At 36.2% G+C, this 25,372-nt stretch overlaps 1 protein-coding gene across 7 annotated transcripts in view; it reads left to right on the forward strand.

The window, feature by feature from the left end:
• Window positions 1-25,125, forward strand: part of LOC110454762 — a 126,553-nt gene extending 101,428 nt beyond the window's left edge. For 4 of the 7 annotated variants that reach the window (XM_021504448.1, XM_021504455.1, XM_021504450.1 and 1 more), the window contains 3 exons: window positions 20,881-23,370; window positions 23,593-23,664; window positions 23,697-25,125. In XM_021504448.1, the coding sequence (XP_021360123.1) occupies window positions 20,881-21,248 (368 nt within the window). In that variant the 3' untranslated portion in view covers window positions 21,249-23,370; window positions 23,593-23,664; window positions 23,697-25,125. Of the gene's footprint in view, window positions 1-20,880; window positions 23,371-23,460; window positions 23,541-23,592; window positions 23,665-23,696 lie in introns of those variants that run through there. The other 3 variants (XM_021504453.1, XM_021504449.1, XM_021504454.1) reach the window with 3 other exon arrangements.
• The last annotated feature ends 247 nt before the right edge of the window (window positions 25,126-25,372 follow it).

Below are 25,372 nucleotides of genomic sequence, written 5' to 3' on the forward strand. Positions count from 1 at the left end.
AATATGTAAGAAACTTTGAACAACATTATCAAAGAAATCATAAGGTCTAGAGTCATGACACTTTGGTGTGTTATGTAGACTAACAGTATGATAAGCAGTTCTGAAAGAAATGAGAGTGAAGGGATGGATACCCTTTGCCCTAACTCACTCTGCCCTAGCTCACTCTGTTTTCATTAATGAGAGTAAATGGATGGATACCCGGCCCTAGCTCACTCTGTTTTCATTTCATTAAGAACTGGGTGTTCCTCTGGTTTCCTTCATTACTGATGTGGGATGGAGGGAGGGGGCTGACTCACAGCGTATTTGTCCCTGTGTATGGCCAGTTCTGGACATGTTCTTATTGCTATAGTGGGAGTTTACATACTTATCAACTAGTTTACTATAATGTTTACGACATGTAGGTTGGAATCTTTTGCCACTTGTAAATAATAAAACTTGTTTCTTGCACATAAATCCCTAGATTACAGGTGAGTGTCCCGATTCTGGCACCACCTTTCTGTGTCTCCGAGAAAAACAGGATCATTTGTGGTCTGAAGAAGTCTCCCGGTATTTCCTGGTGACCACAAGCATCCAGAAGGAATGCTGGGTTGCCATCAGAGATGGAGGAATGATGTATTTCCATTAGTGTATTAGTTGTCCAAGTGACAAATTCCAAACTCCCGGTGTCACTAGGTTTATGTCCAATCCAATGTTGATGGTCATTTTATGTCCGCTACATAGTTAGGCGCAACACACAAGATGGAAATTTGCACTGCTGACCAAGCAATACAAGATCACTTGGAAAGAATTTGTTTATCATATACTTCTTCTTTTGTCTGGTATATTATATTCACATACCTTTGTCATAGCTTCCAAGTTTTAGCGAGAAACGATGGTAGGTGTCTTTGCTTTTCCCATGAACTCTACTGCCAATGTGTGGTGGCCTATTTATATTGTCATCAGTGATAGATTTTATTCAGTGGTTGTAAAATCAGCCAGTTGCTGCTGAATGACTAAGAAGAAATATTGACCTGCTATGATTTAGATTATTCCAATAGAATATGATGAGAAGTAGGGATAATTTTGTCTGGTGTATCTGTGCACCACATGTAGTATTGTCTACTGAAAGTGTGCAGTACACTGTGAATAGGTCACCGACCTTCAATTTTAGATCATGGGTCAAAAAATGTAGAATTTTCAGTGAAAACATTGATGATTTCAAGAATGAGAGTTGGACCACATGTACCAGTAGTGTAAACTTCGATACTTTCTCTTCAACTGACTTTCTCTTACACTAGAATTTCAACAGTCAATCACTAACTCCATATATAGAATCGTTCTAAGCACTATACCAATTGACCAAATGTGGGTTATTGAGACCTATATTTATTTCACTCCTTGGGTTAGGCTTTAAATTCAGCTGCATTTCCTAAAGCATTGGAGCATACACAGGTCATACACACATTTTCTGGTTTAATAATAATTGATGAATTAAGGTATGGTATAAATGTGATAGTTTGTTGTATTTAGTTGTTGTAGATGATTGCATGGATAATTGTGATAAATTGTTTTGATAATAAGTTTACAGTAAGAATTAGTTATGGCTTTCTTTTGGTAAACACCGTGTGGAGCCTGGGAAGACTGTAATCCTGTTGATATACCAGACCTAAGAGTAGGCAGGGAGGTCTATGTTGAAAGAGTTGATTAGAGAGGGTTGTGTTACCAATAGGAAAAGGTGAGCCGGTCACAATGAGCTGGTGATGACGGCCCGCATTCCTCGGCCCCTGGGCTTCTACCCCCCTACATAGGTAATAATATGTAGGTAAATGTACAACCTTATCTCATTATCTTACACTTTGTGATGCAGAAGTACTTGGTGCATTGCCCTTAAGAACAGTTTTTAAAAGATTTAACACAAATAAACAAAATCACATATTGGCATGTAAAGTTAATGTTAGAACTGTTATGTTTGTGTAATTGAATACTGTTCATTGTGTCTGACTGGTACAATGGGTGTGGAATGTGTGCTTGTTCAGTGAGATTACAAGTGTCTTTCATTCTTCTTGTCTCTACCACTCAATTTTTCGCTCAAAAAATGTATTGAATCATTTGTGTCGTTTGACTAGCAGTAGTGGGCAGAAGGTTGGCCATCACCCGGTGTTACAGGGATGAAATGGTCGTAACTGGGTCTGGAATTTTAATGCATTAGATTCTGAAAGAACAGGAAGTATTATTGTTGCAATTTGTCCAGGGATCAGATGTTGGCTGAATCAATCAAATCACAGTCCCCCTCTGCCCAAGGAGGGCTGGCTAGCTGCTGCAAGTTCTCTTGCCCCCAGATAAACGGCCACAGTGACAGAATCATTGGGAAGGGGGATATTTTAGGGGTTTCTTTTGTGCTTTCAGCATTCACTGTGTGGTCAAGAGCAGACAAGGTTTGCAGGTCAAACGCCCCAACGTCAGGGGTCAACTGTTGTTACTGCCCACTGGCCAAGATGAATCTGTAAATCATCCAGTAAAAAGTGTATTGTCTGTCAGTTGTGTATTCTTGGCTGCATATTTGGAAGGATTTAACCGACAAAGGAACATGGAAGATAAAATATCAATGAAACACAGACCTGTAATTCTTAGTCAGATAAATGCATTTTTAAGTTGAATTGTGATATTTGAGAAGTAACCTGTTTTAGAAAGTCTACATTCCAATAAGTATTAATGTTACATGGGGGCCTATGCCTTCAAGCAGTTTTCATACAAAGATCATGTAGTTGGTGCAGTCCTGGGTAATTGATATTGTACAAGTCAATAAATAAACAAACAATTTGTATCACCTTGATACTTACATAGCATGCACATTTAGAAAGCGGAAGTTATTTTCCATGCACATTTTCTTTTCTTTTTTCTGTAGTGTAGTCGTGTTTTATGATAATGGAAAGAATGTGGCAATAAAGGGTATTGAAGCAAGGATCTGAGAAAATAGTCGAATGGACATGCACATCATCTCAAGTGTACATGGATTTAGATTCCTTGCCTGTATAACTGTACACGATGCCCTTAATCTCCACTTGACATTGAGTAGGTAGGAGCAGACTGGTACTAATCAAAGGTAATCACTCTCCCACAGTCTCACAGGCTAACCGTAAAACAAAGCAATCGTCAAATATTTTATATAGATTTTCTGGAAAAAATTTAGAATAAACCATGTTCGGATTCAAAAATGTTAATCCAGAAGATGTCAAATTTTCCTGTGATTTGTAGATAAAATACTCAAACTTGAAGTTAAGGTTATCATTCGTAAGACTGGTAGGCCAGTTATCTGGGTTATCTATTAGTATTGATAGTCGGGGTTGAGGGCTAGTGTTACTGCGTGCACCACAATACCTAGATCATACCGAAGTAAGGACCCTGTCCATTCATCACTGCTTATAACCCTTTAACAAATATGCGTAATTCGTCACGTTATCCGATGTCATAGGTCACCAGGCCTTTTCAGTCCCAGTTAAAGGTTTTATCAGGCACCGTCATTCAACCCACATCCAGTATGTTGACATAAGCTATAAGGTGGTTTGAGGTATTCCTTCTTACAAACTCCCTAGTCACTTTATCTACTCCTTGTTTCCTATTGCACACACAAATTCTTTAACAGGAATTACATATACTTGATGTCATTTTTCTGCCTTGCTCATTTAGGTCTTTGAAAGAAGGGGATGCATGCTCATTGGCTGATCTATTGTGATCTTGATGGTTCTCCGTTTCAGATTGATTGCTCCGACCTATTGTCGGAACACAGACCCTCAATACTGGGGCTATAACAGGTTGGGAACACTTTGATGATCCCCTATCAGGTATCCACCTGGGTGGGGACTTTCTGAGCTGGAAAAGCTTAATCGGGCAACTCCATGTCAATGGTAAAAATTGAAATAAACTACCGTGAATAATATTGCAAGTTTCAGTTTTTGAATTTGAAAGAATTCTTTGAAATTGGAAAGTGTACAGATTTTTTGTGGAGATTTGAACTTGTAAAATTCTTGCCAGTGAAGAATTCCTTTTTCTTTCTGTTAAGCTTACCAATGCTTCCAAGGTCATCCCACATATACCGTTATAGCCTTCAAGTGTTTGCCAATGGAACCATCATCCTCTGATTGGAGATCATTGCATCGAACATTAAAGTTAATCAGGCCATGAAACACACCAAGTCTTCCCATGATCTGCTGAGATAATCTCAAACGGGCCTCCCTATGTACAAAGTACATATCTCAATTTCTGGTGTTATTAGGGGATAGTTATAGTGACTGTGGGAAAAACTGGTTCATCAGGTGTGGTTATAGGGCTTATAAACATCTCGGAGTGACTCTACCTGTGTTCTTATAACAGCATTGTCAGCATTCTCAATGAGACAACTACTTAAAATGATTTTTGATTTATGCATTTCTACAATATGAATTTTTGTTTTGACATTTGTGAATAGGTGAATAATAATAAAAATGGAAAAAATACTTATCTTTTGAATATTTATAAAAAAAATATACTCAAGAAAATATATCTCATAGGATAATTATATAACCTTCACATTTTTTATTTTTTATTTTGTTAGAAACAATACCATAGAATGTTACCTTGTACAAGGTGCCATACCATAGACTAGATGTGTACAAGAAACAAATATTACCGTAGAATAAAACATTCTGACTTGTTTGTAAGAATTTAGTATTGGAAAAATATGACTTAATATTTGAGATGTTGCAAATGACTTGAATTACAAGCAAACATTTAGAGTTTTAAAAATCATACAGCTGTGATTTGAAGTTTTAAAAGATGAAGTACGCTTTTAATATTTTCTGTCAACATGCATACAATTTTTATAAATTTTCCCATAGATTTTTTCCTCCAAAACATTAATTTCTAGATTATATATTCAAAGATTGTATAAGTTTTACCTGATGTATGCGGCTGTGGTATTTGTTGTGACTGGTATATTGTACATAGGTACACCAGGGCCATGGGAAAGGTGCTCACACTTACTGTTCACACAGACTATGCTTCACACTTCAGATGCTGGAGAAACGCCAAATTTTATAAATCACAGCTCAAATTTAACTTAGGGACCCATTTACATGTTATGGTTATTCCAATATTACTAGATAAATGTATAAATTGTATAAATGATCTGTGTTAATATGTACAACTGTGTGTGTGATCCTGAAGTAATACCCACAAAACATAATTCCCATCAGACGTGGATATCCCCGTAGGTCTATACAAGGTGCCCCATTACCAGCTGGATTAATCATATGATGAGGAGATGTCGGGGAATGTTTCTATATATACCGGCGATATTCTCAATTTTCTTTTTCAATAAATAATTTTCAAGGATAATAGGTAATGGATGTGTGGGACATGGTCTGTACCGTAATCAACCTTGTGTTGGCGTAACAAACATTCGACCAGTGCAACGGCAACTTTATGAATGTGCTTGTAAATAGCAAGAAGTGACATTTTTCAGAGAATTTTCGTTATTATATGTTGAGTTGTCTTCTGTTTATAAAAAGGACAACAATGGCATTATCTTTAAGAAATTGTGTTTACCTTGGTGGATTAGTTCCTGTAGGAGGTATTACAAGAACATGTTAGCAGAGATCAGGAAGATCAGGGATTTAAGTTGTGACTAAGAGCATATGTATGCTAGGCCTAAGGTTTAACTGCCAACCTTCACCCTGTCACTTCATTAATACCTGCCACAGACGAAACATAATGAAGTATTTTGATCATTCAGATTAGTTGAAAGTAATAAGCCATTTTAATGTTCATGGATCTTTTTTTTTTCTTTCTTCATTAACTCATTCACCCCTGAAATTTCGTAATGAACTATTCCAACCTTTGAATTGACAGAGTCCTTATGTGTCTTGAGGGGTGAATGAGTTAAAGGAGCCCCTTTGTTTTATCTTTCCCATCCAGAAATGTTAATTTAGAAAGTAATCGTCATCTTATGAATTTTTTAGGGGATATTGACACTTGTTAGTCTAATGTCTATGTGACTAAGCCTGAATTATGTGGCTAATGTAAATGCATTTTTTTTTGGGGGGGGGGGGTCACATCAATTTATTGAACAGTGAATCAGAGTGACTGNATATTCAGGTGAGCGATACAGGCCCTCTTGGGCCTCTTGTATTTTCAGCATGTTCTTGCAATAGTTTGTTGTACCTGTAGCTCACTTATATTTCCTACTCATTTTTACATTCTTATAAGTGAGGATTTTAAGTTGTGTTGCACTAGGAATGTATGTCTTGTGTGTTGTAATAATCATAACTGTTTCCATGATACTTATAATCTAGGCTGAATTTGAAGGTTCGCAAAAATATTGATCACAAGCAATACACGTAATTGGCAGTGCTAATTTAGGTCCCATCTTTATAGAGCAGTTTGTGACCAATGCTGAAGTCAGCCGTTGACTTGGTATAAGCTGTCCCATTAGGTCATAATGACTGCAGTTCATATACTGCTGTCAAATTTTATTTTATTTTGCTACATTGTTATTTGACATACTATTTAGGGCACCTGCTCTAATGCTTACAGGGATTTTAATAGTATATCACAAAAATCCTATTACTTTTGTTCTGGATTTTATAATTTCCAGAAGTTGTACAGTTGGTTTTGTCAGTGAGACAACTTCCGCCACCAGAGTGGTGCGGTAAAAAGAATATTCAACAAAAGCTAAGCTTCCAATTACCATTATCACCTGGTACAGTGACCAATGTAATCCCAGAGAATGATATACTGCTTAATTGATAGTGATTTTAATTTGGGGGTGGGATGCATAGACCATCATGTCTTCTATGGACTGGTGCAAAATAGTCACAGTACCTGCAGGTATATTGTTAGAGGAAAATAGGATTCATCCAATAATGGTACATGTACTGTTGATTGTATTTGTATTGCAGTTCATACTATATGGCATCAGTTTGTATTTCTTTGGTTATACTGGTGTCAAGTAATTAGCTCACGACATTGGCAATTTGTGTATTTGGTTTGTGGTGACATCATTTCATTAATTTAGGTCACAATGGTCCAGTTATTTTGGTCACCATGGTAATGATTGATTAATTAATAGTTTTCATATACTGGAAACAATGTTGGATGGAAGCATGCATTCAATCTAATATCTGTGCAATTTCAACAAATTGTATTATGGGTAATAATAATAAACCATCCGAAGAATTTAACCCAAAATGTCAAAATAATGAAAATGCATATTTTATAAGAAAAAATGTGTAGACAACTAAATCTGTTTGTGGCCAAGGTGACATTGTTAAGAGGGTGAAGACCTGGAATGTTGCCACATTGTAAATCAGGTGACTAGTGTACTATATCCTTTATATAGGTAGTGACAGATACTGGGGACTTTACTGCTACTGCTGGTAGTATTTAACTTTATTGATTGATCTGAAGATTGTGAGTGGTTTCTTCAAATAGAAAATCCCTCTACAGCTGTCTACATTACCCTCCCATAGAAAATCACTACAACTGTCTACATTACCCTCCCATAGAAAATCACTCTACAACTATTTACATACCCCTAGAAAATCAGTCTGCAACTGACTACTCAATCTACCCATAGAAAATCACTTTACAGCTATCGACTAACCTATCCATAGAAAGTTGCTATACAGCGATCTACTTTACCTTCCCATAGAAAATCACTCTATAGCTATCTACTTCCTAAATGTCCTTATGGAAATGTCACATGATTCTAGAGTCTGGACAGTGCTCATGTCTATGGTGTAGTATGTGTATTGGTACTCGGTCAAGTGTAAAGGTCAAGCTTCCATTCTGGCCAAACTGATCAAAGACTTTGGTCACAGAAAGTAAAGAGGTATGAAGGCTTTGTTAGATACTTAGTGAACATATAGTAAGTGCATGTTTACTGAAAACACTGATCAAATTTCCAGGAAAGCAAATCCAGTATGATGAAATATGCAATAAATTGTCAGCACAGTAGACTTGTAATTTAAAAACCAAAATAAAGGTGACATTAAAAAATTCAGTATGAATTTAACAAAACATACCAAGGCTGCATGTCTGTCATGTGAGATGGCCAGAGCACGTAGGAATTAATTAAATATTCATTAGATGGACAGGTGAGAATGCCTGGCTGGCGACAGGTAAATTGTTGCACTCCGGGGTCCCCAGTGTTACAGAAACTGAGCATGAAACATGAAGATGTACTTTTGCAGTTAATACAGTTATACTAAAAAAAGGATAGGTACCCAATTTATGCTTCAGGCCATAATAATTCAGATTGTGTCGTTTTTTGCAGAAATAAAATAAAGGACTAGATTATGAAGAAATGAGGTTTCATTTCCGTTTTGGATAAATCAGTTCCTGCACAGGAAAATGAGAATGTAAAGTTTTATTAGGTCAAATATCACAATCATAGAAAAATTGGAGCTATGATTTTCAAATAAATCCTCAAAGAGTTGAATCATGTTTATCATTTATCATGTTTATCCAGCCAGCAACATTTAATTTGACTGTCTGACTCTCCAGGAAACATGGTGGCTGGATTATTTTCTGAAAACTCAAGTTGACTGGATTATTTACTGGGTGACAAGGTAGCTGGATTATAAGAGCTCTGCTTTATCAACTCTGAGGATTTTAGACCTTTAAAAGCGACCCTTTTGTTGCCTTTTAAATAAATATTTACCAACCATGTATTTGTTTACACATATATATACACAGCCGAAGAAGTAATACTCGTAGATTCTTGATTTTTAAAACAAAATATCATATTATGAACTACGTTTTGATCAACTCTACCTAATAGGTATGGTACCAAGTCTGCCACCATTACACCCACCTGACCTTCTGATCCAAAACAGGCTGCCCTAGTGCTGGAGATGACATCATTTTATGTGACAATGGGATGGCAGGCAGCCAATAATGGAGTGGTTTATAGACCAGTAATGACTGTGCTACAAATTCATCTCTCCTCTGTACATTTCATTAGACCTGATGCACCTATGCTGCTACAATAGGGAGAATACTCTACCAACAGGTTCAACTTCTGCTGGCCTCTGCTATACTCTCGGACATAGTAAACAGTATGCTAAGGTGGAATGACCAGATATGCAAAGTTTCTTATCCTAACTGCTGACCACATGTCCATCATCAGAAGGACAGGACAAAGCATTTTATGCTAATTACAGAATTTATATGGTCATCTGTCAGAGTTTAAAAACGCTATGTGTTTTATCGTAAACAAACTGATAAAACAACCATTATTTACCGGATTTGAGATGTCCCTACTGTCATATGTGGCTGTGTATTACACAGTTGACTTTTATGTTTTGTTTGTTTTCTTCTTTGGTATGTTGTTCACAACTGTTTATACTATACATTAGCTGTTTGTGAAAGGTTTTGGCTCCCTGCATACCATGTCATCTCATAATTCATTGTCTTATTTAATACCTTACTAAAGGGCACACTATATATATATATAAACTTTATTTTACAACAATTATGAAACACGTTATTTTAACTTATATTAATCACTCTTGTTGGCTCGTGATGTTAGCACACAGGGTACCTTTGTGTGAGAGGAAACCAGAGTACCCGGAGAAAAACCATGCGACCCCTTACCTTTTCATGACCGATCAGGGAATCGAACCCTGACCGCCTTGGTGAAAGGCAAGTGCACTATCCACTGCACCACTCCACCACCCTATTATGCTCATCTACTATATCTGATTTCATAATTCATAACTTTGTATGATATGATGTTACCTGATGTCATAGTCCTGGATTAGCAAGAGAATTAGCAAGAGTACTAATCTGCTGGGTTGGCAAGGGTACTAATCTGCTGGGTTGGCAAGGGTACTAATCTGCTGGGTTGGCAAGAGAATTAGCAAGGGTACTAATCTGCTGGGTTGGCAAGAAAATTAGCAAGGGGACTAATCTGCTGGGTTGGCAAGGGTAGTAATCTGCTGGGTTGGCAAGAGAATTAGCAAGGGTACTAATCTGCAGGGTTGGCAAGAAAATTAGCAAGGGTACTAATCTGCTGGGTTGGCAAAAGTACCAATATTGAGTTGACAAGAGTAATAATCTGTTGATTTTCCAAAATACTAGTTTGCTGACTTGAGAAATAAATCTGATTTTAATTTCTGATACTATGTACCTCCGTTTTATGTGTTGGATTTTTATTTAATTTTGTGAACTTTTCGAAAAACTTATTTCATCATACAGCAGCCTGGCCAAAAAACTCCCTGTCATCAGAGAGTTGTAACATCCTGAACGCCATTGGCTAGTCACATTCCCACACATGAAAACCTTTCTGGGTAGTGTTGCCAGGCAGATGTGTGTATAAAGCATATTTGCAAACAAATAGGTATGCAGCAAGCTGGCAATTCAGAGATATCATATTGACAAGCGGTAGGGGTCACAGCCATTCAATTGCATTTTTCATTATCAAGTTATGTGGCTTTCTTTATGAGAGGGGTATTGGTTCACCTCAATTGAAGTATCATTTATCCTATATATAGATATGAAATTTCTCTTGGTCTTGTCTTGGTTTGTTTAGTATAATTCCATTTCATTTCTGAAACAAGTGACGGATACTCGGCAAGTTTTCCTCAGGTTCATTGATTTAAAATAAAAATAAAGTGATGTAATTGTTGTGAGATTATATATTAGCCCGCCTACACCCTTTAGCTTGGACAGACAGTGGTAAACAGGATGTGGTCTGCCACAATCAGTATTCTAAGAACACTTCTCACTAATATCAGTTTCTTTTTCATATTCAAGTATTTGACTGACTTACTATTGAAGTAGAAAGCACGCAACCTGAAACCAGATAGAAGTATTTTCATTGCCTTTCATTTCATAAAACATGCAACATACTTATGTTATTTTTTATCACTGATATAAGTCTTGAATTTTATCCCTATATACATAAATCTTTCTAACTTTAGAAACTCCTTTATTTAGCATATGAAACAAGACCTGCACAACTCTTCAATATTGACTTATAAAAGTGTGGAATCCTGGCCTTATTGTGAAAATACAGCCCATTCATTACTTTTTCTCTGACTAATACCATAGGTATATCTGAATTTATATAGAAGCTGGTTTTCCCAGGTCAACATTGGACGTGGAATCTGCTGATATAAGACATAACTAAGTAAGGATGGGTCTCTGGTATGGGCTGGTCTCACCACTAATGTAATTAATTCAATTCTGATGTAGTGGTTATTTATGTGTACAGGGAATTAAAATAAAGTAATCAAGATCAAGAATAAGTACAGGTGCTTGTCGAACAGATTTTTAGCTCACCTGTTAGAAGGGCAAGTGAGCTTATGCCATGGTGCGGCGTCCGTCTGTGTCCGTCTGTCTGTCCGGCATCATGTTTTTACTTTCAACAACTTCTTCTCAGTAACCAAAAGGCATAGGATGATGATATTTGACAAGTAGCATGCTGGGATGAAAGGCTACCAAGTTTGTTCAAATGAATGACCTTTATCTATTTTCAAGGTCACAGGGGTCAAATATGTTTAAATCTTTTAATGACTGCTTCTGAATAACCAAGAGGCCTATGGTGATGATATTTGGCCAGTAACATGCTGGTATAAAGGGATACCAAGTTTGTTCAAATGAATGACCTTGGCTTATATTCAAGGTCACAGGGGTCAAATATGTTTCAAACCTTTAAACAACTTCTTCAGGCCTAGGGTGACGATATCTGGCCAGTTACATGCTGTGATGAAGGGCCGCAGAGTTTGTTCAAATGAATGGCCTTGACTTATATTCAAGGTCACAGGAGTCAAAATATGTTGAAAACCTTTAAACAAGTTCTTCAGGCCTAGGGTGACGATATCTGGCCAGTTACATGCTGCGATGAAGGGCTACAAAGTTTGTTCAAATGAATGACCTTGACTTATATTCAAGATCACAGGGTCAAATATGTTTAAAATCTTTTAGCAACTTCTTCTAAATAACTAAGAAGCTGGGGTGTTTATATTTGGCCAGCAACATGCTGGGAGAAATTGGTACAAAGTTTGTTCAAATGAATGACCTTGAATTATATTCAAGGTCACAGGGGTCAAATATGTTGAAAACTGTAAACAACTTCTTCTATATAACCAAAAGGACCAGGGTAATGATATTTGGCCAGTAACATGCTGGGATGAAGGGTTACAAAGTTTGTTCAACTTAATGTCCTTGTTTGACTTTCAAGAACACATGTGTCACATGTTCAAATATTTTAATAGATTCTGTTGAATCAAATACTGGTATTTTGCCTGTAGCTGTATTTAAGGGCACTTTTAAGATTAAAAGTATAAGATTAATACCTGGTGAGCGATTCAGTTACACTCTTGTTACACTATAATAACATAACATACAGGTACTTGTCGAACAGATTTTTACACTATAACTTATAGAATAAGATACAGGTGCTTGTTTGTTTATATTTTAGGGTTTTCATGCTTTGCACTAAATTATAGTTCTCTATTGCATATTATGTGGGTGCGCCAATTCATCAATGCACTAAAATTAAAATGAACTAAGAATTTTAGTATGTTTATAGTAAATCATAACTTACTGATACATTAGCTACATTCTCTTGATCACAAATATGAAGAAAAAAAATTATTTATCAGTGAAAGTGAACTTGCAGACGTGACCTCATTAGACTTTGGCTCTGTTATCTCAGTAAGACGTGGGAGGCATGATGAAACCCTCCCATGGGAGGAGGCTCACTCATAACACTTCTGTTTCTGCTAAAAATAGATTGACATATTTATTACTGTCAGTCTAATGAAGAATTTCATTCAAAAGACCAATGTTAAGATATTTCTAATGATTTGGCTCATGAGTGTTAGAAAGATCAAGAGTTCATCTAAAATTATTTGAGAACAAATTTATTGTATTTGGAAAATAACAATATTAACCAGAGAGTAAAAAGGCATTTGATGGGACGGATGTTTTAATTATTTAGTGTCACTATTGTTGAGTCATAACTGCTGTAATTTTATCAGTTTGTTTTAATTATGAATGGATTTTGATTTAATTTTGTCAGGAAATGGGAACCATTCTAGTTTGACATCTTTGCAGCAACTAGGTTATGGTCGGAGGATTATTGATCATGGGCCCTTTTAAAGTGTCATCTCACCAAAATGTCACACATACAAGCATGATGCTGCCCCCAGTGCCGTTATATTCTGACAACAGGTTGATAGAGGTACCACCAAAGCAAGCAGTCTTAGGTGTCCCACTGGGAGTAACAGAACACTTAAGGTCTCCCTAGTATGAAAGAAGAAAATCTTGAGTTTGATTTAATAACATTTTGATGCTATTTAATGATTATATAGCTCAAGATAAAAGAAATAGATTGTCAAGTTTTAGTAATCAATTTATCTGCTTGATATTCATGGTTAATATATTTGACACCTTTTTAATCCCTTTACATATATTTTACAGATTAAAGGAAATGTTAATTAGAATAATGTTCTGGGTGATATTTCATTGACAAAAAGTTAAAATCTAACCTATTACTTATTTTCTTCAAAGAATAAATAAATAAAAAGTGGAGCTTGAAAACTTTTTATCCCTTGATGAGAAGATTAAAGAAGCCCCTTTCTTTTGTTGGAGTATTAGTGTTACACCTGCATCCTGGACCCCAGGCCCTTCACTAAGGCCTCGCTGGGGGGGCCTGGGCATATCCAGCTTGACTTTACAAGACTTCAACATTTTATCCTTGAAATGAACAATGGTATTTACAGCATTTTTGGCCAATTTGTCTATCTTGAACCTAATATCAATTATTCTGTTCACAGGTAAAATGACTTTTTAAGACTAAATCACATATGATTAGGTATGTGAAGTGATAAAATGGCATCATACTAACCAGGCATTGAGCATGTGACCATGTTTTATTAGTGGTGTAAGATGTAGGCTAATTATATGTGTAAATATTGCTGTATTACCCAACATAACTCACAAAATTTTATCTTAGCTTTTACATATGTAAGGGGTTGTAAGTCACATGTTATGTCTTTTGTTTCAGATGTGATCCTTTGAAAATTTTCTCTATAAATAGCTCTTTACTCCCTAAATAATTGGGTTATAACCTTTCAATAAGAAATTAAAAGTTTTTATGCGCTGTTTTAAATTATTTCATGAAGTTCAAACACATATAGAACGGCTTCAAATGCCAGTATATACATCAAGGTGAAACTATATGTTTTAGGTGACATTGAGAGATGCATCAAAACTTATTACTTGAAAAAAAAATCTGTATTTAAAGCAGTGAAAAGATTAAATTCACATAATTTAAAAGAACGTAATTTTTTAGTCAAAGTCATTATTGAAGCTTATAAACGCAGAATGGTATACATATAACTCAATCACGTCGTATTCTTATTGTGATGAGTCAATTTTTCACATTGAATTGGGTAATTATTTAGTGAGTTACGTATTTGGATGATGGTGCTGTTGTTGATTTTGATGATGATGGTGCTGTTGTTGCTGGTGATGATGAAGGTGATGATGATGGTGCTGTTGTTGATGGTGATGATAATGGTGATGACATGTGATGCATGTGCCAGATGTATATATATATATGTTGTTGTTACGTAGAAATGAATTAAATTTGAACCTTTATCAAACAATGTAAATGTTGTGTCGGAGGGAAATTATCAAATTTACCAACAAACAGGAATACTTTATATGAAATAGAACGGTTGACTTTTATTTAATAGAAGAAATGAAAAGTGACCAATTGTGGACACACTTAAATTTTACATGCGATACCTTTAAAACATGATTAATAAAACGATAACCCGAATGAAAATGATCTTGAAATATAGGTCAATGTCTAATCCTGATTATAAGGACAGCAATGGTTGAGCTGCTTGTTATAGCCCCCATATATCTAGATAGCAGTAGGTCAGTGTGGGGATCATCTGGGACAGATGTTGAATACCTCTAAAAATATTTCCTTTCATTCACTCATTCTAAAATATTGTTCTGTGGGAATTTCATAAATCTTTTTAATCAGTGTTGATGTGATCTGTTTAGTGGCCTTGCGCTGTGTTTATCATGACGGATATGTGATGGAACACTACGTTTATTAGGCCCCTTTAAACACAACCATATGGTTTTAGACCTTCCGGCTTTTACCTTGTCTAATGATAATGTTTGCTTTGTCCAAAAGTTCATTGATAAAAATGAAGACCATCTATTCTTGTATGAGGGATAAAGAGACTGAAGGTCAACGGTGACTCACGTCTGACACCAGGTAAGGACCTCTAAGTAGAACCATACCACACTTCAAAGGGATACCTGTTGTTATAAATTCATCTAGCAAGTGCCCTGTGACTGGCAGGTGGAGTTATGATATGTCCTGTCCTAGCACCTCCCACACTTTGCATACCAGTGATACCTGTGGTTTTTACCTGCTGATCAGGCACATATCTCTGGCCGCTCAGGTATACAAACAGCACTTTGTATATATACATTGTATACCTAATAAAAACAAAACTTACAGCCTCTCTACCTTCTATCTGGTGTGAAAGGTTCAGCCGTTCTCCTCCACGTGGTCTATATAAAAGTCTCTGTATAAAGTTAATACATGTAGATCTCAACTCTCTCATTGTTTATGAACAGGTATACACTACGGACGTAATAAAGTCTATATAACAGAACCTCAAAAAATATAAACAGGTATACACTACGGACGTAATATAGTCTGGATAACAGAACCTCTAAAAATATAAACAGGTATACACTACGAACGTAATATAGTCTGTATAAACAGAGCCTCTAAAAATATAAACAGGTATACACTACGGATGTAATATAGTCTGTATAAACAGAACCTCTAGAAATATAAACAGGTATACACTACGGACGTAATATAGTCTGGATAACAGAACCTCTAAAAATATAAACAGGTATACACTAGGGACGTAATATAGTCTGTATAACAGAACCTCTAAAATATAAACAGGTATACACTACGGACGTAATAAGTCTATATAACAGAACCTCTAAAAATATAAACAGGAATACACTACGGAGGTCATATAGTCTGTATAAACAGAACCTCTAAAAATATAAACAGGTATACACAACGGACGTAATATATTCTGTATAAACAGAACCTCTAAAAATATAAACAGGTATACACTACGAACGTAATATAGTCTGTATAAACAGAGCCTCTAAAAATATAAACAGGTATACACTACGGATGTAATATAGTCTGTATAAACAGAACCTCTAAAAATATAAACAGGTATACACTACTGAGGTCATATAGTCTGTATAAACAGAACATCTAAAAATATAAACAGGTATACACTACGGACGCATTATAGTCTGTATAACAAAACCTCTAAAAATATAAACAGGTATACACTACGAACGTAATATAGTCTGTATAAACAGAGCCTCTAAAAATATAAACAGGTATACACTACGGACGTATTATAGTCTGTATAACAAAACCTCTAAAAATATAAACAGGTATACACTACGAACGTAATATAGTCTGTATAAACAGAGCCTCTAAAAATATAAACAGGTATACACTACGGATGTAATATAGTCTGTATAAACAGAACCTCTAGAAATATAAACAGGTATACACTACGGACGTAATAAAGTCTATATAACAGAACCTCTAAAATATAAACAGGTATACACTACGGACGTAATATAGTCTGGATAACAGAACCTCTAAAAATATAAACAGGTATACACAACGGACGTAATATAGTCTGTATAAAAAGAACCTCTAAAAATATAAACAGGTATACACTAGGGACGTAATATAGTCTGTATAACAGAACCTCTAAAAATATAAACAGGAATACACTACGGACGTAATATAGTCTGTATAACAGAACCTCTAAAAACATAAACAGGTATACACTACGGACGTAATATAGTCAGTATAACAGAACCTCTAAAAATATAAACAGGTATACACAACGGACGTAATATAGTCTGTATAAAAAGAACCTCTAAAAATATAAACAGGTATACACTAGGGACGTAATATAGTCTGTATAACAGAACCTCTAAAATATAAACAGGTGTACACTAAGGACGTAATATAGTCTGTATAACAGAACCTCTAAAATATAAACAGGTGTACACTAAGGACGTAATATAGTCTGTATAACAGAACCGCTAAAAATAAAAACAGATATACACTACGGACGTAATATAGTCTGTATAACAGAACCTCTAAAATATAAACAGGTATACACTAAGGACGTAATATAGTCTGTATAACAGAACCTCTAAAAATATAAACAGGTATACACTACGGACATAATTTAACAGAAAAATGTGACTAATTTCTTCTCAGGACAACTCAAACATGATGAATTGTAAATCAAGTTGAATTAAATCATAAACTTTCATGAAACATGTTTGATATTTTGCATCAAACTGATAATGCTGTAAACCCTTTCCTTATTAGAGTTTTTCTACATCCTGTATAAATTTATGGAATGTTTCCTTTGAGATCTATTGGATTGCCACCAGTTTATGTCAGCACTGATGGTTATCTCCTCAAATGAATATATTAATACAGCGTATATAGGTACGTAATCTTATAGTTGTCGTTTCTATCAGCTGTACACATCAAATCCTTCAATTTTCATACCTGTCTCTGACAGGTTTTAGAAATCGTTCTAGTTTTAATCTTAATAGGTTTTAGCAAGGTGACGTAGTTTACTTCCTTTGTATATATAAGATGGTTTATCAGGTTTTATTAAGCTCACAAGATATATTTTCTGGATTTATAAGATGTCTTATCAGCAAAAAATTGTGTATTTGCCATAACCAAATATTAGTGTAATTATGGATGATTTTTTAACAGTGGCGGGAATTAATTTCATCTCTTGAGTAAATTACCGGATGAGATTAATTGATAGGTTTGTTGGGAATGTAAATTACCTACTCAATAACACCATTACAGTAATACATTTAAACATGGAATTTGCGTAAACCTATTTTTTGTAGGAATTGATGATTAAATTTCAAAACAAATATTAACAGGATTTAATTTGATTTAGTTTCCAGCACAACTTTCCAAGTTGAGCTTACATCTTTAAAAATGATCCATTTTGCACAAAGACAGGAAACCCAAACAATGAATGAACAAAGTTGCAAAAAAAATTCCTTTCACCAGGGTCATATGATCCTGACACGTAAAATCCTGTTGTTAAAAATATTAATTTGTCTTCGTTTTCCCTGACTAGTAGGTTGCTGGTAATTGTACAAATTGATTATCTCCCCTTGTCCATGTGTTGACAGGCTGTGATAAGGTATTGACTGGACATTTAAAGGCATTAGAGTGAAAGGTTGATAATATTAAAGTTGAACTGAACTTGTTTATATTTATGCAGGGATTGAGTTGATGGAGATATGGAAATGGAATCATTTTATGTGTGGCAAGCCGGTACTTAATAGATGTGGCATAACCAAAACGATACCTGAAACGATACTTATATTAGGCAATTTCTCCACTGTTCTTCTTTATACAGGTCTTAAGGAGTCATGTTTCCTGTCAGATTTGTTCATACATACAATATTATAGGTTGGGAGCCTATTTCGAGTGTTAGAACAATTTGAATTATCCAGTTATGTTGCGGAAAAGTACAGCTATAACAAACACTCTTACCAGTGGAGTGTGTTTAAGCTTCCTGCTATATGATCAGTAGGTCAGGGATTACAATTGTAGTGGAGCCTTCATGTGGTAATGAATAAGGATATCGTGATAGGTTATATCTTTTTCATGTATTATTCTTTGCTATAGCCAAGCAACCATGCTGAACATTTATAGGATAACACAGTGAGATTGGACACTCTTGTCTTAAGGTTCCTAAAGTGGGAGAAACAAATATCTAAATCATACTTTTATTTATTTATCTTTTCAAAGTGACCAAGCATCTATACTACATTTCGTCGGAAAGGTAAAATAATGGAGCAAATGAAAGTAATGACATTGTGTAATCTTGTCCTGGATTAGATGAGGTTTGGTTTGTAACCCTACCTAATCCACCTCCAGATTACGCAATGTCATTACTTTCGTTTGCTCCATTATTTAACCTTTCAGACAAAATTTCATTATCTCCACCGTGTGGAACCAGCTCCTAAGGGTAAGGTTTGGTGTGTAACCCTACCTGTAACTATTCATATTTCATTTTCTAGGAAATCTGCACTACCAAAAGTCTCTTAAAGGTCACATGTCACACACAGCTGTTATGACAATAGCAAGGTCACAGGTCGTAGCTAAAGTCATGCCAAAATCACAAAACAATACGAAACAACCAAAGCTGGCAGCAGTTTATGAGCCTTGTAGCAGCTCTGTGTCAGGGTTCTACACTGGAGACAGCAGTCCTACTATTAGAATGTTTACAGAGACAATAGATCCTACCTCAGATGCTAGCCCTCTTGTTTGGAATAAAATGCAGATTTGAGTTGATAAAATCAAGTCACCATCTCTCGTGAATTAAAGCAATGTTCACCAAACTGGCAGATAGATGCAAATTACTCGCTTAATTTCTACAGCAACAAGAAAGGTTTTAGTAATTAATTATTCAGTAACTCTTAAAGTTTTTCCTACAAGCCATCTTGTGCTTGTAATAGAAGAAAAGAGCTGTTCTTTTGTTAATGTCATAAAACACTCAATATTTCATTATCTCCAGCGTGTGGAACCAGCTTCTAATTCACCTATTAGTGGCATTTGGCAGCTTTTATAGACCTGAGAAATTGAGGGGGGAAACCTAGTTTTTTAATGTTCAGGCATTAAGCCATGATGCCAATATCTTATTCAGTGAATCAGTGTTAAATAAAGTGCCGGTATTTTACATTGACTGATCAACACTTTCTGGTCTGTTAGACAAGCACTATGGACTACATTAAACTAAATTTTGAAGATCTCTTCATAAGATAGCATACTTATAAAAAAACAAAAACATTCACACATTAAATATCATTGTAATTGCTTAATTTGTATTGCTTTGTTATTTTAAAGTAATATTTGAGCTTTAATGTCTTAAAGTGTTTCAAATTCTGGAGAGAAAAACAAAGAAGTGCACCTGGTTTCATTGAAAATGTTGGGGGGTTTTGTTGTTATATTTTGGCTGTTCAGACAGGTTATGTCTATCAGCATTACAACTTTTAATGAAGAAAGACTTACTGCAACCTTTTTTTCTTAATCTTTGAAGATCAAACACAGTAAAAAAAAAAGAGCACAATGCATGTTAATTTTACCTCCACTGTTAAAGGTATATAAAGGTATACCATAGACCTTTGCTGTAAGTAAGGAGGATTGATTTTACTGTTATATTAACACATATCAACTGACTGAGGGTTTGTTGCCTTTGTTATGTAATTTTGTACCATGTGTTTGTCTCCCCTGATTTTGTGTAGCATGCCTGATTGTCTCCCTTGATTTTGTGTAGCATGCCTGATTGTCTCCATGCTTATTTTTTATAGCATGCCTGATTGTCTCCCTTGATTTTGTGAATGCCTGATTGTCTCCCTTGATTTTGTGTAGTATGCCTGACTGTCTCCCTTGATTTTGTGAAGCATGCCTGAGTGTCTCCCTTGATTTTGTGTGTAGCATGGCTGATTGTCTCCATGCTTATTTTGTATAGCATGCCTGATTGTCTCCCTTGATTTTGTGTAGCATGCCTGATTGTCTCCCTTGATTTTGTGTAGCATGCCTGATTGTTTTCCATGATTTGGTTAGTTCTGTCTATGATTGTCTTCCTTGTTTTAGAGCATTGCATACGTAAATATATGTCTCCCATATTTTGATAGCATCAATTGCATACATGATTTTATATTTTTTTATTTGCTAACATGATTGTCCCACTTGTATATTTGCAGACGAGGATGAGGAGAACGTGATGTTGACAGAAGTGACAGGGGAGCAACTTCAGGGTAATCTGGATGTGTCCCACATATCTGTGTCTCACGGCCAGGTGATCACAGGCGAGGAGTTAGATGGGGACTACATTGAGGGGGTAGAGGAAATCTCGAGGGAGGGGGTAGAGGAAATCCCAAGGGAAGGAGAGGAGGAGGAGATTACCATTGAGGAGTTAAGGGTCGGGGCCATCACTGTAGATGGTGGGCAAGTCATTGAGGCCCATGAGGTGGAGAGACTTGTCGAAAGTGAACTGGAGGAAGCAGCTATGGATATTTCACAGGAAGTAGAGGAAGAGGAGGAGGAAGAACTATCTATCGCTATGGTGTAACTTTTTCTGTGTAAATTGTTCTGTGTATATATGAATGCTCCTTCGTGAATAATACATGCTTATGGCAGCATGATGTGGACTCTTGCCCCAGTTTCAGTAACATTCCATAACTTATGGGGCTTCCTTAAGATTTTCCATATTAAAGCATGACTGAAGTTAAGGAAAATTTCATTAACTGAAATGTCTCCTTAACTCCTATAAATGCTTTCCTATGAAAAAGTTCAAGTTAAAAATATCCTTACGTTAAGGAATGTTCATGAAACTAGGACCAGGTTGTTCTAGTGATATGGTGAAGGATGCTCTCCGACTGAGGTTCAGACTGCTGTATATATGATGTGAGGGTACGACAATGTCTGGAAGGAATGTTTTCCAGCTTAGGTTTCTTCAAAATTTCAGTTTTACGAGAACTACTGGTAGCTATTAAGCTACTGGAACATTGTTTTCTGTATCTAATGAAGATGTTAATAACTTGGATAATGACACACTGTACTGTTTTGAGATTCATTTACAGTAAGTTCCTGTAAAAAGGTAGTGTGGTGTTTGAAATTGTGCTTCGATGACTTTAACGTGTATCATGATATTTGAGAGGCAGATCACCATCTATCACAATGTACATTGCTTTCATAGGAATATTTACTATTACATCAGCCACTGAAGTGTGCTTGTAGAACCTGTTGATGGGGAACATGTATTCCATTTTGGTCTAATACTTTGGATACTGGGTATGTTATATTTTAGGCAGTTAAAAAGACCCAGCATAATATGTTGAAAATTTGACATTACTAGGAGAGCATTTCATCAGTTTGAATTTTTTAACAAACAAGTTGAAACAATTTATCAAATGTAATCTTCAATAATGACAGAGTGTAGAGTGTAGTTTTGATATCATACCTGGATTGTGACAAGATGTTCATTTTGTAGAATTTTTTAACATTTGTGTTATGCAGTATTTTTCTCTTTTAATCACAACACACCAAATAGCACTATACTGTGATACATAAGTCCCTTTATATACCATACAGGTTTCTCGCATCATTCACAGAACTGTCTTCAGTTTTACCTGTACAGGATCCCACTGCCACACACTCAGTCACGTGGGGGGAAAAGCAATGGATGTCACGCAAACAATAAACAAGAGTTATGGCCCTTAAAGGAATAAAAACAAAGGAAATTGGTAGATTTATACAAAAACACCAGAATATTCCATATTATTCCTTGCAACAAGCTACACCACACACAGTTTGTTTAACAGAACTGATGATCTTTGGAATAAATCACAACATTAGCTGTGAAAATCAGTGACTAGACCGTTCAATAATTATGGAAGCGTACATTTCACTTATCAAGTCTGTTCCATCCAATATTCTTTTTCTGTTGATTTAGATATCTGTATATTGGCAATGTAGCAACATCCACTGACATAGTGTAATTGTTTGAGACATATTTAAATTCATTTTGAGAACAAACTTTTAGATGAAAGCATTTCTATATATTTACTTGTAGTGTGAACCTCTCTTACCAAAATAATTTGATTCCTTGATTAAATGTAAATTATTTTAAAAATCTCTTGACTGTTCTCCGTCATATAATATCTCCGTTGCGTTAATTACCTAGCGAGTGTTTCCTGTAACTCCCTTAGGGCATAACAAGTCCAAGGCTATTACTCCTGTTCTTCATTAATTCTCATTTCAAATTGCATGCTTTCTTTCAACAATTGAACTTTATTCCAACCTTGGAGGAAATGTTGCCGTACCTGTGCATATAGTGGTAATTAAAGTACAATCTACTGAAAGGAAGACTTTGTGAATTACATTTCCTTGGCAAGCATCTATACCATATATTCACAATAAAGAAGCACACACCTGGGCCTACAGCAAAATTTTCACTGTCGGGAAATCGAGAGAGAAAAATATATTTTCAAAATCTTGAAATAAGTTTGAAAAGGTAATTGAAGATTGAAAAGAACTCATCTGATTGGATAAGGTAACTTTAACTTGTTCTTGAAATCATTGTCTTAGAATATAAATTTTTATGAAGTAAGCACATTACCATTCTGCTGATTAGTGTGGAGAAAGGTAATGTTGTAATATATTCATATACTATTTCCTAACAGCACAGCTAGGTCTGATCATCTAGAAATCCTACTCCTGGTTCAGCACAGCTATAGGTCTGATCATTTAGAAATCCTACTCCTGGTTCAGCACAGCTATAGGTCTGATCATTTAGAAATCCTACTCCTGGTTCAGCACAGCTAGGTCTGATCATCTAGAAATCCTACTGCTGGTTCAGCACAGCTATAGGTCTGGACATTGTAGAAATCCTACTCCTGGTTCAGCACAGCTAGGTCTGATCATCTAGAAATCCTACTCCTGGTTCAGCACAGCTAGGTCTGATCATCGTAGAAATCCTACTCCTGGTTCAGCACAGCTATAGGTCTGAACATCGTAGGTTCAGCACAGCTAGGTCTGAACATCGTAGAAATCCTACTCCTGGTTCAGCACAGCTATAGGTCTGATCATTTAGAAATCCTACTCCTGGTTCAGCACAGCTAGGTCTGATCATCGTAGAAATCCTACTCCTGGTTCAGCACAGCTAGGTCTGAACATCGTAGAAATCCTACACCTGGTTCAGCACAGCTAGGTCTGATCATCATAGAAATGTTTGATCGACACCTGAAAGATGACTAACGCCTAAAAGATATAGGTATATAGAAATAAAATATAGTGTCTGTGATCAGTACCATGAAAATAGATAACAATAAAAAAGCACTGCTTATGCTTTCACAGACTTGTGTAGTCATCAGACAACAGTTTATATAATGATGTCATAGCTAACAACGATGTCATGATAAAGTGGGTTTTTTTAAATGTGTTAGTAACTCTGCCTCTTAGTTTATCATTTGTATTATTAGAACAACTAAAATTTGATCACTGTTAATGTTTTAATGGTTTAGTTGTGTTTTCGATCACTGGTGATAAACATTACCTCAACGAGTGTCTAGTCAATTGACAGGTCAGTGTTTGTGATATAATAGATATGAAAAACTGTACAAATATATTCTCTCTGAAATGTATCTAACCATGATGCGTTATGCATCTCTTAAAGTTTGAAATCTGGGACAGCGCTGCCAGAGTGGTTAAGGCTTCTGACCATCCACACTCACTAGCCCTCTATCACTAGGTCACTAGGTCACCAGGTCGCAGATTCAAGGTCTATGCGGAACAGTTGCCAGGTACTGGTCGCAGATCCAAGGTCTATGTGGAACAGTTGCCAGGTACTGGCCGCAGATTCAAGGTCTATGTGGAACAGTTGCCAGGTACTGGTCGCAGATTCAAGGTCTATGTGGAACAGTTGCCAGGTACGGTCGCAGATTCAAGGTCTATGTGGAACAGTTGCCAGGTACTGGTCGCAGATTCAAGGTCTATGTGGAACAGTCGCCAGGTACTGGTCGCAGATCCAAGGTCTATGTGGAACAGTTGCCAGGTACTGGCCGCAGATTCAAGGTCTATGTGGAACAGTCGCCAGGTACTGGTCGCAGATTCAAGGTCTATGTGGAACAGTTGCCAGGTACTGGCCGCAGATTCAAGGTCTATGTGGAACAGTCGCCAGGTACTGGTCGCAGATTCAAGGTCTATGTGGAACAGTTGCCAGGTACTGGCCGCAGATTCAAGGTCTATGTAGAACAGTTGCCAGGTACTGGTCGCAGATTCAAGGTCTATGTAGAACAGTTGCCAGGTACTGGTCGCAGATTCAAGGTCTATGTGGAACAATCGCCAGGTACTGGCCGCAGGTCGGTGGTCTTTCTCCAGGCACTCCGGTTTTCGTCCCAACACCAAAACCTGGCAAGTCCTTTAATGACTATAATACTACCAAAAAACACACACAAAACAAATCGAGCAATTCAAATTTGAAACACATGCGACGGAGGTTTGTTGAAGATCTTGACTAGATGACATCAGCATAACTCCAGGTTATTACAGACACCTGTATATTAGTGTAACTCCGGGTTATCCTGATACAGACACCTGTTCATAAGTGTAACTCCGGGTTATACTGATACAGACACCTGTATATTAATGTAACTCCGGGTTATCCTGACACAGACACCTGTATATAAGTGTAAC

The sequence above is a fragment of the Mizuhopecten yessoensis genome, unplaced genomic scaffold (assembly GCF_002113885.1).
Source record: "Mizuhopecten yessoensis strain PY_sf001 unplaced genomic scaffold, ASM211388v2 scaffold8057, whole genome shotgun sequence".
NCBI classification, from domain to species: Eukaryota; Metazoa; Mollusca; class Bivalvia; order Pectinida; family Pectinidae; genus Mizuhopecten; species Mizuhopecten yessoensis.